At 30.7% G+C, this 14,287-nt stretch overlaps 2 protein-coding genes across 3 annotated transcripts; one reads left to right on the top strand and one right to left on the bottom strand.

Moving 5' to 3' along the window:
• Positions 1-330: 330 nt before the first annotated feature.
• Positions 331-4,048, top strand: LOC126654736 (cytochrome P450 724B1). Of its 2 annotated transcripts, XM_050348696.2 has the most exons (9): positions 332-669; positions 886-1,210; positions 1,504-1,656; positions 1,829-2,077; positions 2,505-2,591; positions 2,775-2,853; positions 3,061-3,167; positions 3,503-3,624; positions 3,785-4,048. In XM_050348696.2, the coding sequence occupies exons 1-9, from the start codon at positions 443-445 to the stop codon at positions 3,897-3,899; spliced, it is 1,464 nt and encodes a 487-aa protein (XP_050204653.1). In that variant the 5' UTR covers positions 332-442; the 3' UTR covers positions 3,900-4,048. The 2 variants fall into 2 exon arrangements, with proteins under 2 accessions (XP_050204654.1, XP_050204653.1); XM_050348697.2 differs by lacking the exon at positions 3,785-4,048 and having other exon boundaries at positions 331-669; positions 3,503-3,628.
• A 777-nt stretch (positions 4,049-4,825) lies between these two features.
• Positions 4,826-12,596, bottom strand: LOC126656644 (subtilisin-like protease SBT5.3). Its single transcript, XM_050351254.2, has 11 exons — positions 12,356-12,596; positions 12,142-12,251; positions 11,878-11,975; positions 11,623-11,787; positions 10,004-10,112; positions 7,846-8,380; positions 7,512-7,609; positions 6,797-7,042; positions 6,606-6,720; positions 6,235-6,448; positions 4,826-5,482 (listed from the first exon to the last, which is right to left on the bottom strand). Exons 1-11 carry the CDS (start codon positions 12,443-12,445, stop codon positions 4,932-4,934), a joined length of 2,331 nt encoding a protein of 776 aa, XP_050207211.1. The 5' UTR covers positions 12,446-12,596; the 3' UTR covers positions 4,826-4,931.
• Positions 12,597-14,287: the final 1,691 nt, after the last annotated feature.

Genomic DNA, 14,287 nt, shown 5'->3' with positions numbered 1-14,287 from the left:
CCGGTAATAATTCATTTATTAAAAATCCTGAATATTTATCTCTCTTCTGCATCCCTAGTAGTAGCAGTAAAAGGTCTAAGTCCTAGACTAAAACAGTGGACTTCAATTTCCTCATTTCCTATGTTCTGATCTGATCAAACATTTTATTTTTACTCACAGTAATTATGTTTGTAAAAAGCCTGCTTACTTTTTCCTGTCTGTGAAAAAACATTTAATAAAAATAAAACATACTAATCTAACCTTAATTAATTTTCTCTTTATCTTTTTCTCTCCCCCCCTCTCTCTATATATAGCATAAATAAATTCAACCTACAGAACCCTCAGTTTTCCTTTCATTTTGCTTCTGCAAAATTTAATATTTATATATACTTTTTTCAAGAAAAAGAATTGAATATATATAAAAAATATATTACACTGACTGGTTTTTTCTTTTTCCTTGTCCATGGCTAGTTTTTGGGCTGGTATGTTTGTTAGTATATTTTGTGGTGTTTTGGGTATCATCTTCAACCATTTCTTCCCCATGTTCTTCATGAAACATGGTGATGAACATGATCATAATTTAATTCCTAAAGGTTCATTTGGGTGGCCAATTTTAGGTGAAACCCTTAGTTTTTTAAAGCCTCATGCTTCTAATTCTCTTGGAAAATATCTTCAAGATCATTGTTCAAGGTAAGAAACTCGATATTTATTTAATATTATCATGTTTAGCACGTACATTTCATTCAATCAACGTTTTTCGTTTTAAAAACCTATATAAAACTTTCATTTTCACACTAAAAGCTTAAAATATTACTGTTTCGCTGTGTCAGTGTCGAAGTGTGCCGTTTTTTTGTGCCGGTGTCGGTTTTTTAAAATGTTAATTTGTTCTTTTGTGGTGTTTTTCAGGTATGGGAAAGTGTTTAAGTCCCATTTATTTTTCTCACCAACAGTGGTGTCATGTGATCAAGAACTGAACTATTTCATACTACAAAATGAAGGGAAGTTATTTGAGTGCAGTTATCCAAAGCCAATTCATGGAATTCTTGGAAATGTTTCAATGCTGGTTGCAGTTGGTGATACTCATAAAAGACTCAGAAATGTTGCTCTTTCACTTGTTAATATTACCAAATCTAAACCTGAGTTTCTTAATGACATTGAAACTACTGCTATTCAATTTCTTAAATCTTGGAAAGACAAAAAACAAGTCATGTTCTGTGAAGAAGCAAGAAAGGTAAACTACTATTTTCTTGATTTTCTTGAAAAATTACATGCAATTTTCTTGATTTTCTTGGAAATACATAACATTTTCTTGGTTTTCTTGAAAATACATGCCATTTTTCTTAATTTTCTTGAGAATACATGCAATTTTCTTGATTAATGCCATTTTCTTGAAACTACATGTCATATTCTTGTTTTTCTTGAACATACATGAAATTTTCTTGTTTTCTTGAACATACATGAAATTTTCTTGAAAATACATGCAATTTTTATGAACTAAATATGTTCTTGATTTTCTTGAAACAGTTCACATTCAATGTAATAGTGAAGCAAGTGTTAGGCTTAACACCAGAAGAGCCACAAACTACAAAAATTCTCAAAGATTTTCTTACATTCATGAAAGGACTAATATCTCTCCCTCTCTATATTCCTGGGACTCCATATGCTAGAGCTGTTCAGGTGCTTATTTTAATTATTATTATTATTATTATTCTCTTTTTTTGGGGGGTATTTAATAAGTGGGTTTCAATAATTATATAGGGTAGCTTCTTTAAATTAAAATTTAAAATATTTTAAGATCATGAAAAAATGAAGAGGGCATGTGATCAACTTTTGTGGTGGCTCTTTACAGGCTAGAAGGAGGATATCAGCAACTGTCAAAGCAATTATAGAGGAAAGAAGAGGGAAAAAAAAGAGTGATTTTGGATCAAAAAAGAGTGATTTTCTTGAAATACTTCTTTGTGTTGATTCCTTATCTGAAGATGAAAAAGTTAGTTTTGTTTTGGATTCTCTGTTGGGTGGTTATGAAACCACTTCTTTGTTAATGGCCATGGTTGTTCATTTTCTTGCTAATTCTCCCACTGCATTACACCACCTTAAGGTAATTTAGTTTAATTAATTAACTTTAACCAACTTAAGAGAGCTAATTGTAAAATAAATCGTGAATTTTAGCGTGTTTTCATAATTTTAACATAAATTTTTATGCAATTTAAAATATGAACTCTTTTGCAATTTTCATTTTCGATTAATTTTTGATAAAAAGATACCCGTGTGGAAGCCGGTTATATATTATCATTTCACTATATATTGACTTCTATATTAAAGTTTTTTTTCTTATCATAAAATTACTCGGTGTTTTCGACTTAAAATTCGTATTAGAATTGTAAAACAAGCTTAAGTTCACGATTTGTTAATTTAATCACATGCACACACTCATCAATTTTCTAGTTTATTGATTAATTATTTCTATTTGTTTATTAATAATGCTTAATTAGAATCTTTCTTTCTCATTACTACTACACATGCAGCTAGAGCATCAAAGCATAAGAAACGTGAAGAAAAAAGATGAATATTTGAATTGGGAAGATTATAAGAACATGGAATTTACTCAAAATGTAAGAGAATTAATTTCTTCTTCTTTTTATATTGATTTAATTTTGTAGGTTTTTTTTCTCTTTTTTTTTTTGTCAACTTTTAGTTTCGGCCATGCTAATTTGTAATGATTATATAGAGCATGATGGTTTTCTTGACTTTTTATCTGTATATCTATAATTAATTTTTGTTATTATTTTTTATAGGTCATCAATGAAGCACTTAGATATGGGAATGTTGTAAAATTTGTGCACCGAAAGGCTTTGAAAGATGTCAAATTTAGAGGTCCTTATTCTCTTAATTAATCATCAATTTCACTAATTAATTATTACTATTATACATGCTTTACTCTTAATCTAGCATGCATGCACTTTTTGTATTTGTATTATAAAATCAACATACATCTTTTTATTTTTAATAACATATTGTAACTAGTACCTTTTAAATTTTAATTATAATGCAATAATGTATTTTAAATTTTTCTTATTTTAGGTTATTTAATTCCATCTGGTTGGAAAGTGCTACCTGTTTTTACAGCAGTACATTTAGACACATCTTTGCATGCAAGTGCTCTACAGTTTCACCCATGGAGATGGGAGGTAATTAATTATAATTAACATTTAATTACTACTTTAATTATATGGATTATTACATCAAGGATATTTATATATCAAGGTTTGTTCTAGAAAATGGACCATCCTATAGATTTATTGATATTTTTTTTCCCAATTAATTATAATGTCAGTACTACTCTTAGGTATGTTGGAGTGGACCTATTTGATTATGACAAGCTAACTGAATTTTAGCTTTAAAATGAGAATTTCTCATGTCAAAAATTAAATTCCCATCATTTTTTAATTGGATTTTATTTTTTAAAACATTATAATTACATTTCATAAAATGTAGTTAATTCTTTTAAATTTTTTGGATTTAGACCGAAGATCAAACATGCAAGAAATTTACACCATTTGGTGGAGGGTCTAGATGTTGTCCAGGTTCTGATCTTGCTAAGGTTGAGGTAGCATTTTTCCTCCATCACCTTGTACAGAATTACAGGTAATTAATTTCCTACCAATTCATCTTACGGATAATTACTAAAATCTCCCTGGATTTAGGTCCAAATTACCATTTTGCCCTTCAATTTTTAAAAATCACTATTTTCACTTTAAGTTTTATGTTTTGTATATAAAATGATGGATTTGTACAAATATTGTAGATGGAGAACAGAAGGTGAAGATCAAGCCATGGCATATCCATATGTAGAGTTCCAAAAAGGGCTGAAAATAAGTTTGGAAGAATGTTCGAATTTGAGCCCAAATTCTGATGAATAGTAAGCTTTTTTTGTTTCAAATTTGGGTGGAAATTGAAATTTTCATGCTTACTAGTATATTATTACATTTGGATTGTAATATGTCAAATTCCTAATCTTTTGGTACATAATAATCATAATCCATCTCTATTTATATCATTCTATGTAAAATTGTGCAATAATGGATTAAAAATTGAATAGTTACTCTCAAATTGAATTGAATTTTGATAGTTCAAAGACTTGGGTTATTCGGTTCGCTTTAAGAAACAAACTGAAGTAACCAACCAATTGAAGTTTCAATTATTTGAGACATGAATTACTTTTTTATGTCAATTATCGGAAATTCTGTTTTACAATAAGTTATGCAAGTCTATTTAAACTAAAAATTCTTACTATCTTACATTTATTATACCAAGATTTAAATCGGAATTAAAATTCTCTCAAATTGATTGAATATGATATATCATGTTCAATCAATTTACACCCTTCTATACAAAATAAATGGTGTAGATGGTTGAAGTCTAAATTAAATTAATCTACGCTGTTTATTTTAAGAAAATGTGTGAATTGGTTGAATATGATAGATTATGTTCAATCCAACTCGAAAGGATCTCAATCCTTGAAATGTGCTTGACAAAAATATAAATATAATTGCATATATAGATTATAATATTTTCAGTTCGGCTTAAAAGATTGACAACTATGCATATTTATATGAAAGTTAATTTTATATTTTGGTCATAAAATATGAAAATATCTGGTCTTTTAAAGAAAAATTGAATTATAATTCCAATGTACTAATTCAAATAATAACATTTAAAAAGCTAACCTTAAATAAAAAAAAGTCAAAAGAAATAGCATTTGCAGCTGATTAAGCCTATAAAAGCTAAAATATGCATTTAATTTCTTTGTAATAAATTTTAATCAATAATATAAAAATGTGCAAGATTTCTAACAATTGCATTAATTTATTTAATTTCTTAAGTAACGCGAACAATTCCATATAAAAATACAACATAATTAAACCATTGCTAGCTTAATCCAATGCTCACTATCAATGCCATTTGACCACAATAGGACTTCTAACATGGTGAATATTATCAGTATCAGACCATCTCAACTGCCCAAAAACATACTCTTTTCCTGCCTTGGAAATTTTCCCACTCAGGGTAACATAAAATGTCTTCTCTTCACCAATCCTGCTAAATTTCAAGACATCAGGCCGGACCGAAACAGAAATTCCTGTTGGTTTTCTGACGCTTACTCTGTAAGTACTACCTGAAGTACTTCCAACATTTTTCACCCTTCTAGTGACAGTTATTGAGCCATTGAATTTAGGGACTGTGATTGAAGGGTAGTTGAAGTTGGCAAGAGTGATTGGAGTTTTAGGGCATTGGTACGGTGTCTGCGAGAAGGATAAAATCTGCGTTTTGTTGTATCCTAAAGCACAGAGAAAGTTGAGGTAATCGTCGTTATTTAAGTCGTAAACTAGTCCCGGATTCATAGCTTGGTTTGGCCTGATATGTCCTGCTCCATAGCTAAATGGATTTGCCTTGGAGTAGCTTGCATTTAGTATTGGCTCCTTATTGTTATCCCTTGTCATTGCTGCCAAGTTTCAGGAAGAAAAATGTGAGTACTATAACGAATTAGTACAATTGTTGAAGATGGTAAGGTCTAGACCTGATCATGAGCCGGGACTGAGCGGATTCAGGTCAAACCCAATCGGACCTGACTCTTATATATACAAGGCCATGTCCGATTTGAGTCCGTCCAGACCTACTTTTCCGGACTCAAATCCATCAATAAATTAATTTTATACGGGTTCAGACCGAACTTTTCAGACCTATGTAAAATTTCAGTTAAAACCAAAACTCCAAATCCGCCCTTGAAAAAGGATACTGAACCTGGCCTTGATGGGTATAGATCTTATCCGACTGGACTTGACTCGTCTGTATGATACAAGTTCAAGTTTTGGCTCAGGCCCGGCCCGGTTTGATCATACTATTCATTATTCAAGCCTGGCCTATAAATAAGATTTTTAGAGTGTCGGACCAGATTTTTCCGGTACATAAACTTTTACTTAAAACTAAAGCTCGGCCCTAATAAAGCAAATTTTATGTGGACTCGAGATCGAGCTTGATTCGTATCTGTTTTTCACTATTCGAACATCACATATAAATTAGACTTATAAGAGTTGAAACCGGAACTTTCCCGGCCTTTTAAAACTAACCCTTAAAAAGACTTAATACGGACTCGGACTTGGTACTGAAATTAAATGTTTAAACCCACCAAAGCTAGATAGACTTGGGCGGATACCTAGGTTGATGCATAGGTCTGATAAGGCGTAGTAAACTCACCTGTGGTCATTATTGCGGATTTAATGGCCGCAGGGCTCCAAGTAGGATGCATAGTTTTGAGAAGGCCAACAATGCCTGAAACATGAGGACATGACATTGAAGTTCCTGATACTGAGTTAAACAGAACCCGTCGTGTATCAAAATCTTCATTTGTTGGTCCTTCTGCTTGTGAATAGGCTGCTATGATACTCACTCCTGGTGCTGTGATATCAGGCTGAAATCCAAAAGATCATCAGGAACTGAACTTGCACATTTTGCAAAATGTATAATTGATATTTCGCCATTTTGTTTCCATTTCTGAGAACACCTATTCCATGTTTCTTGTTATTTCTGTGCAAAATAGGATATATCTGAAGTGATTTTATTAGTACCTTGAGAATCTCTGGTGTTATGGTATTGGGTCCTCTAGATGAAAAAGCTGCCATGAACGGAGCTGGCTTTACGCCTAATTCTGTTCCTGGAAGAGTAATGTACGCAAGAGAATACCTGTTTTGAAAATGAAAATAGAATAAACAAATTATAGTTCCAAATAAGCATTCAAATTGATTAGATTTGATCGTACTTGGTGGAGTTAATGTAATTGAGGATATCAACACCGTTGGTGTAATTGACATGTGAAGCAGGAAGAACATGAGGATCGGCAAGAATTTCATTCCCAGAAGCTTTGTCATTTGCAAGAACCATTCCTACAGCACCAGCCATAGCAGCTTGCTGACCTTTGTCCACTCTCGCATTTTCCCCTCGAAGACAGACCAAGATCTTTCCCTTGGCCTTTTTACGATCAAGTGTTCCTGCTTTGCAGAGCATACTGCATTCACACAACTTATTCAAATTAGTCTTCTGGACTTCAAATTAGATAAATATTAAATAGAGTGTGTAACCGAGTCGAGTCAATCCACAAGCGGCTCGAGATATATTGACTAGAAAATATCTAATATCAAGTCAACTCGAGTTCCAGCTACACAAATCAATTAATGAGTTGAATTCGAACATCAAGATACTTAGTTCGATAGGCTCGAGATACTAATCAAAATTAGGTTAATTCATATACAGATAACCGAGTCGAGTTTTTTTGAACTCAGTTCGTTACTTAATTAATCTATTGATATCAAGCTCAAACTCCTAAAATAAGACTTGGTCGACTATAAGGTGAGCTTCAAATTGAGAATTTTATAGTTTAACTGAGCTCGAAACTGATAGTATTTTGACTCGACTCCACTCAATTACACCCCTATCTTAAACAAACCATTATACAAATAATTTGGTTCAATTCTTACGCATCTTGTACTGATACATTAGCTGCTCTAGCATCTGCAGCACTCATAAGCGGATACAACTTATTCTTTCGCAACCCTTTTCTTGATAAACTTTGTCCCTGAAAAAACAAACAAATGAATCCTTATGTTAGTTTCACGAGTGTTTATCTCATGCAACAACGGTTATACCACATCATTTTTACAGCAAGTCAATGAGCGTTTCTGATATGAAATCTTTCATTATTGCTTATTTTTTATAATTAAACATTCCAACATGGCAAACGCCTCATTGGTTTATTGCACGATTTGTGTTGTATAATTATTCTAGTTTCTCAATGTTAGCAAATCAAAATACCTTATAGCTAATGTTGTTTCCGAGGACAATATAACTCGGAAACTCCCTGTCCAAGGTGCTAGCTCCGACTGTAATCTGCCACGGAGCAAGATTCGAAGCGGTTCCGTCATTCGGACCGGAATTTCCAGCAGAGCAAATAACCGCAATTCCATGCTTCACCGCATGAAAAGATCCGATAGCAACAGAATCATTAAAAAACTGAGTAGCTTCACCGCCTAATGAAACAGAAAGCACGTCGACACCGTCGCCGATTGCAGAATCGAACGCCGCTAAAATATCAGCGTCGAAGCATTCACTTCCGTTAATCGGCGCATAGCAAACCTTGTAAGCGGCTACTCTAGCTTTCGGTGAACCGCCTTTTGCTGTTCCTTTGCCGTAACCGAACACATTTGCTCCGGCAACGAAATTACCGCCGGCGGTTGATAGAGTGTGAGTTCCGTGGCCTTCTTGATCTCTTGGTGAATCGGAGGTGGAATTCAGATGACCGACGATTGAAGCGTATCCTTTGTTGAAGTATCTTGCTCCGATAAGCTTCCTGCACAAATTTTGCTCCGATTAGGATTTTTTAACGGTTCAGTGTTTTCAAAACCCTGATTTGATCCGAATGGAGTTGAGAACCAGAGACATGAATCAAACTGTGGTTTGCCGGTCTGATCAGCTTTGGACCGGTCAAACTGATAAAACTTGATTTGTTAATAAAAGACTTAATGGCGTAAAAAATCATAAATTTTAGCGTGTTTTGTAAATTTAACATAAACTTTTAATTTCGGCAAAATTAATACACAAACTTTTGATTTTTTTGCAATTTTAGCACCGATCAATTTTCCTTCAAAAAAATATAGAAAAATGCTGATGTGGACGCCGGAACAGTGGTTATTTCGGTGTACACATCAGCATTTTTTTCACAAAAAATTGATCGGTGCTAAAATTGTCAAAAATCCAAAGTTTGTGTATTAATTTGCCAAAATTGAAAGTTTATATTAAATTTGCAAAACACGCTAAAGTTTGTGATTTTTTATGCAATTAAGTCTTAATAAAACTGAAACATTATACCATCAATGGTGCTGAATTTTTTAAAATTATCTATTTAAATGTACATTTTATTTAAAACTCCATTCATTTAAATTTCATTGTCATATTAATAATTTTTATAGATTATTTAGTTTTGATTTGAAAAAAATTAAAAATTATGTTAATAAATTAAAAATTTATTTTTATTAGTGATTCAGCCATAAAAAGTTGCTAAAAACACTCATGTTGGACAAGTTACTTGTTGTTCGGTTACATTTTAGAGTATAGTTCAAAAGAGCGAAATCAAAGAGTGACCAGAGATTATATTTTTTTAGTGTTTATTTTTATGATATGTCTTCTTTGAGATCATCTCCTTATATATTGTAGGCTAAATCACTTTAAAAATTATAAATTATAATATATTTTGCAATTTAGCTGGAGTTTTTAAATTTAATTATTTAATATATAAACTATCATCGCTTTACAATTTGGAATGCCGGAAAATTTTCTTGTCGACAAATGTTGATTTGGATACCGGAACAAATGTCGTTTTCGTATCCATATCAGCATTTTTTAATTAATTTAATTATTTGCGCTCTTTTTCTCCAAGTAGCTTTTCTTCTCACATTTTGCCCTAGTGATATGAGTATATGCTCTATATATCTAACTTTCTGAATGTCAAATGTAGCACTACTTATTGATTCCAAAAAGTCGGCCATGCCAAAGATGAAGATTCCCCACACATATAGTTTGGACCAATATGTACATTCATTATAATTTTAATTGAGTACTATGCTTTTTTTTCATGAGAAGAGCTAATACACTAATCATAATTTTAATTGAGTTGATCCAACTTGTACGATATTTAAAATTTATTTTAAAAATATTTAAATTTGAAATGAGTTCGAGTTTAAACTACTCGACTTTATTACCAAGTTAAATTCAAACATCTAAATTATTGACTTTATAAATTTACGAGTTTAATTGAATTTTAGTTAATTTATCTCCATACCTTGTATAAATAATTGAGTCGAATCGAATTTAAATTTTAGTGAAAATAAATTCGACTTTTATGTATTTCGACTGGGCTCGATTACGCTCGTAATTGTGATAAAGAAAATTAAGGTGAGGAGAAGGTGGAGCTGACCTATTACAATTGAAATGAGGATCGGAGCCCTTTTGACAGATTCCTTTCCACTTTGAAGGAATCGGTCCATACCCTTCGTCGCTAAAACTTTTGGATTCTGGCCATATGCCTATGTTCACCAAATTTTGCAGAAAAAGTCAGACCAAAAGAAAGTTCCTAAAACATCATAACAATCCACAATCAACACTAACAAATTTAAAAGGTTCGTCGATGCATACTTTGTCCAAAATTGTTTACAACTTGCAATTTTTATTCTTATTGGACCATCTTCTTTATTGGTCCTCACATTTCATTTCACTACCTTTTCTATTAATATATTTTATTTTTATTTATTTAAAATCAAACCGGTAAAGAACCGGAAAATATTGGTAAAAATCGATGATTAATCTTATCGAATTTTTAAATTTTAACTTATGATCAGATCAGATTAGACTCTGGTTTCCAGTTTAATAGGCTTGTCCGATCTGTTTTTATATTACTGGTTTAGTATATGTATTATTTTTATTTATTAATTTATATATTTATTATATTTTAAACTTATTTCAATTTAATATAAATAAAAAATATATAATTATCTTTAATTTAAATTCTATTATAATTAATTAGAAAAAATTGATATAAAACTAAATAGAGATAAGAATAAAAAAGGGTGAATTAATAAATATTAAAAATCAATTGTAATTCTTTTTAAAATAGTTTTAAAGGGTATTTCAATTATTTTTTTCTTTTTAATTTGTAAAACATGTTATGAACACTTGTTTAATATAAATAAATAAATTTAAATAATTTGTTTTTATCAATGGCTAAAATTAATTAAAAAATTTAAAAGTACAGACAAAACCGGTCTAATTTTTTTTAGATTATGCTTGGAAGAACACTATTTTAAGGAGTTATTATATCGATTTCAATGAATTGGCCACGACGTTATATAATTTCACGAAAACAATAAAATAATTATCATTATCCAACAAACAAACTGATACTCCCTCCGTCCCGTTTAAGAAGGGACATATCCCATTTTTATTTGTCCCATTTAAGAAGGCCATATTGTGTTTTCTGTGACAATTTATATTGAACTTCCACTTTTATCCCTTTAATTATTTCAACATGCATTAAATGCAACTCAATTTATAATACAACTATTTTATTATTAGGAGAAACCATATTAATTAATAGGGGTAGACATGACAAAATAAAACATTGTCTTATTTTATTAATATTTGTGCAAAACTCATTTGTCTCTTCTTAAACGGGACGGAGGGAGTATGATACTATAATCAAGTAAGGGCACATAATCTCATGCAAATTTGAGTAGGAGATAAGCATTTCAACTAGTCAAGTTTTAGCATTAATTATATTTTCTTTAATTCATGTATGTTATGGAATAATACTTATTTTTTATCATAAGGTATTAAATGAGATCCCAATTTGAAACTTTAAAAATTTGAATAATAATTCATAATGCAAATACTTATAAAAAATTCTTTTATTGCATGGTTAAGTCAAGAATTTTATATTAAAATTATAACAATGTAGATCCAATCTTACTATGTGAAGTTGACTTTATATAAATTAAATTGAAAAAACATTCAACTAATTAAATAGAAATAATTACTAACCAGTGTCAAGATTTCCAATAATTACATCTTCACCATATCTTGCTTTCTTCCATAATGAGTTGGAAGAAACGACACCGTTTTGCTCGAGTCCAAGAAAACTCCATGAATGAGTTGTATGGAGCTTTTTTCCTTTGTTCAAGAAGACTGATACTACTTTCGGATGTTCTGCATTGAAATTAAAATTTATTCAAATAATTATTAACCGAAAAAAAAAATTAAAACTACCACAAAAATAGAGCAAAATCAGCTTCTCACTAGCTATTTGAGCAGCTACTTCATCTTCTATGTTTGCAGCAAAACCATTGATGTGCCATGTGTATGAGTAAAATATCGAATCTTGCGCGGAGTCTCGACTATTAAAAAAAATAGGTTATCGACTATAAAAACGAAATGCTGAAACGGAAAATACTGAAACATAATATTTTTGACTAAAAATATGTTATAGATATAAAATTTTGGAGATTCAAGAAATATTCGGTAGACGAGTTTTCGTGCAACATAGTAATCCGTTAGTTATACCTTCCCAAGAATGATCCAAGAAAGTCATAATGAGACTCCGCGACGAGATTTTGTTCAATCGACGATAGATCTTCGCCATGTGAATGTGCTCCCAAGTAAACTACATATGACTTGACAAAAAAAACAAAAAATTAGATCAAGAATTGAAATTTCATAATTAGAGAAATGATAATATTAATCAATATTTTGAATGGGAAAATTAAAAAATGGTTACCTTTTTGGAGGCAAATGTGGGTCTTAGCAATAGAATTAGAAAAAGAAATGTCAAAAAGCAAAGGGAAGAAGAAGGATTTAGTAGCTTCATTTTGGTGCTTACTTTTTTTTAGTAAACTTTGCTTCTTCCTCTGTTTTTATAGGGTTTGTTCTTGCCTTTATGCATTTATAGAGTAAAGCTTTTTTAATTCTTAAGTCTAAAGTCTCACTCTCTCCTCCTAGTAATGCTATAATCTTTCTTAAAAAAAGATCTAATTGAACAGAGACAAATATAGTTATATAATACAAGTGTGAAATTTGACCTCTATGACTTATCTTGAGTTTTAAAAAAACTTATTTAGTCTACATGTGAGTTAAAATATTGCTAAATTTGAATCCAATCTAAGGCCGAGTTACTCTAAAATTAGGATAGGTTTTAATCAGAGCTGCCATTAGAAATTTTCAAAAAAAAAAGTTTGTAATAAATTCAGAGCTAGAGATAAGCTCGGACTTCTCAAAGGTTCAGAGTTAGACTACATGTTAAATTCAGGTTGAAAAACATTATGATTCCGTTATTGAATTCAAATTGATTTTAAAATTTTAAATTTAAATATGAACCGATTAAACTTTATTTTAGGAGTTCAACTTCGAGATCACTATAATAATTAAAAAATGATCTCGATTTAGATTGATTTGATCATTTGTACAAAAAATGTTAAAATCTGATTTTATTATAAAAGAATGATATTGTTATAAATATATGTAATTATTAAAGATTAAAGAAAAGTAAAATTTGATTAAGTTAACCAACTTGTTATTTGTTTCTTAAAGGCTAATTTTTTTATTAATAATAATAAAAATTACAGATGAACGATTTCTCAACATATTGAGTGAACTATTCTAAAAGAGATGATGAGAAATGTAAAAAATAACAGTCATCGACTAACCACCAAGCGGGTCATCCAAAAAAATTAGACTTGATTTTATTAACATGCTCGCACAACTTTCGGAACATTCTACAAGAGCCTAATCTCTGAACGTTCCATACTAAGTGATTATTGATCTTGATGATCCTGCATCGCTTCAGCCACCGTTAAAGCAACATTCACAGACACACCTTCTTCATTAATCAACTCCAAATCTCGAACCGCCTCTAGTTCATAGTTAGAATTTAAATTGGGTATTTTAATGTTCGAACTTAAATTTTTGTCACATTGAAACAATTTTGAGTAGTTTGCGGATTAGTATGATTCAATTACACGCCTAATCCAATCTGATTAAAACGCTTTGACATATTAATGAATGAACTATTATTATTTAATCATACTTTAAAATTTATATAATGTTTTAGTGTGGACCAACCATTTAGGGTGTGATTGTGTTAAATGTTTTTGCATTAGGAAGGTGCTAAGATAAGTATAATAAGACAGGAAGAAATGGAAACAAAAAAAGAGCAAGAAATTGCATTGCAGATCATATTATTGGCCAATCATGGACTGACAGATGGTCATATTGACGATTACAATTCACAAGGAAGATAGGGTTTCCAGTCTTTAGGCATGAAATGTGGAATCTGTCGCTTATATTATGATTGAACAGCTAGTTTATATTCTCAGAAAAATGGAAAATTTATAGTTGAATAAAGAAATAATATCAATAAAAATTGTTATCTAAATCGGACGGCATAATCCATTCCTACGTCTTATGCTTTGTTTTTGGATAAACTACAAAATTATCTTAAACCCCCTTTAGTCTATTAAAATATCACAATCGCGCAAAAATATAAAAAGATTACATTTATACTGTGTCGATGAGAGAGTGATAGTTCTTCATCAACGCGTCAATCCTATATCATTTTTGTGTTAGTCATGCGTTAGCACGTCAATGCATAAATGTTCAAAGATATTTTAGATAAAAATAGGCCTAATGTCTTAAAAAAACCTTAACCTTTCAT

The sequence above is a fragment of the Mercurialis annua genome, linkage group LG7 (genome assembly GCF_937616625.2).
Source record: "Mercurialis annua linkage group LG7, ddMerAnnu1.2, whole genome shotgun sequence".
NCBI lineage: Eukaryota > Viridiplantae > Streptophyta > Magnoliopsida > Malpighiales > Euphorbiaceae > Mercurialis > Mercurialis annua.
Note: the sequence above shows the minus strand (reverse complement) of the source record. Positions and strands in the feature narration are given on the sequence as shown.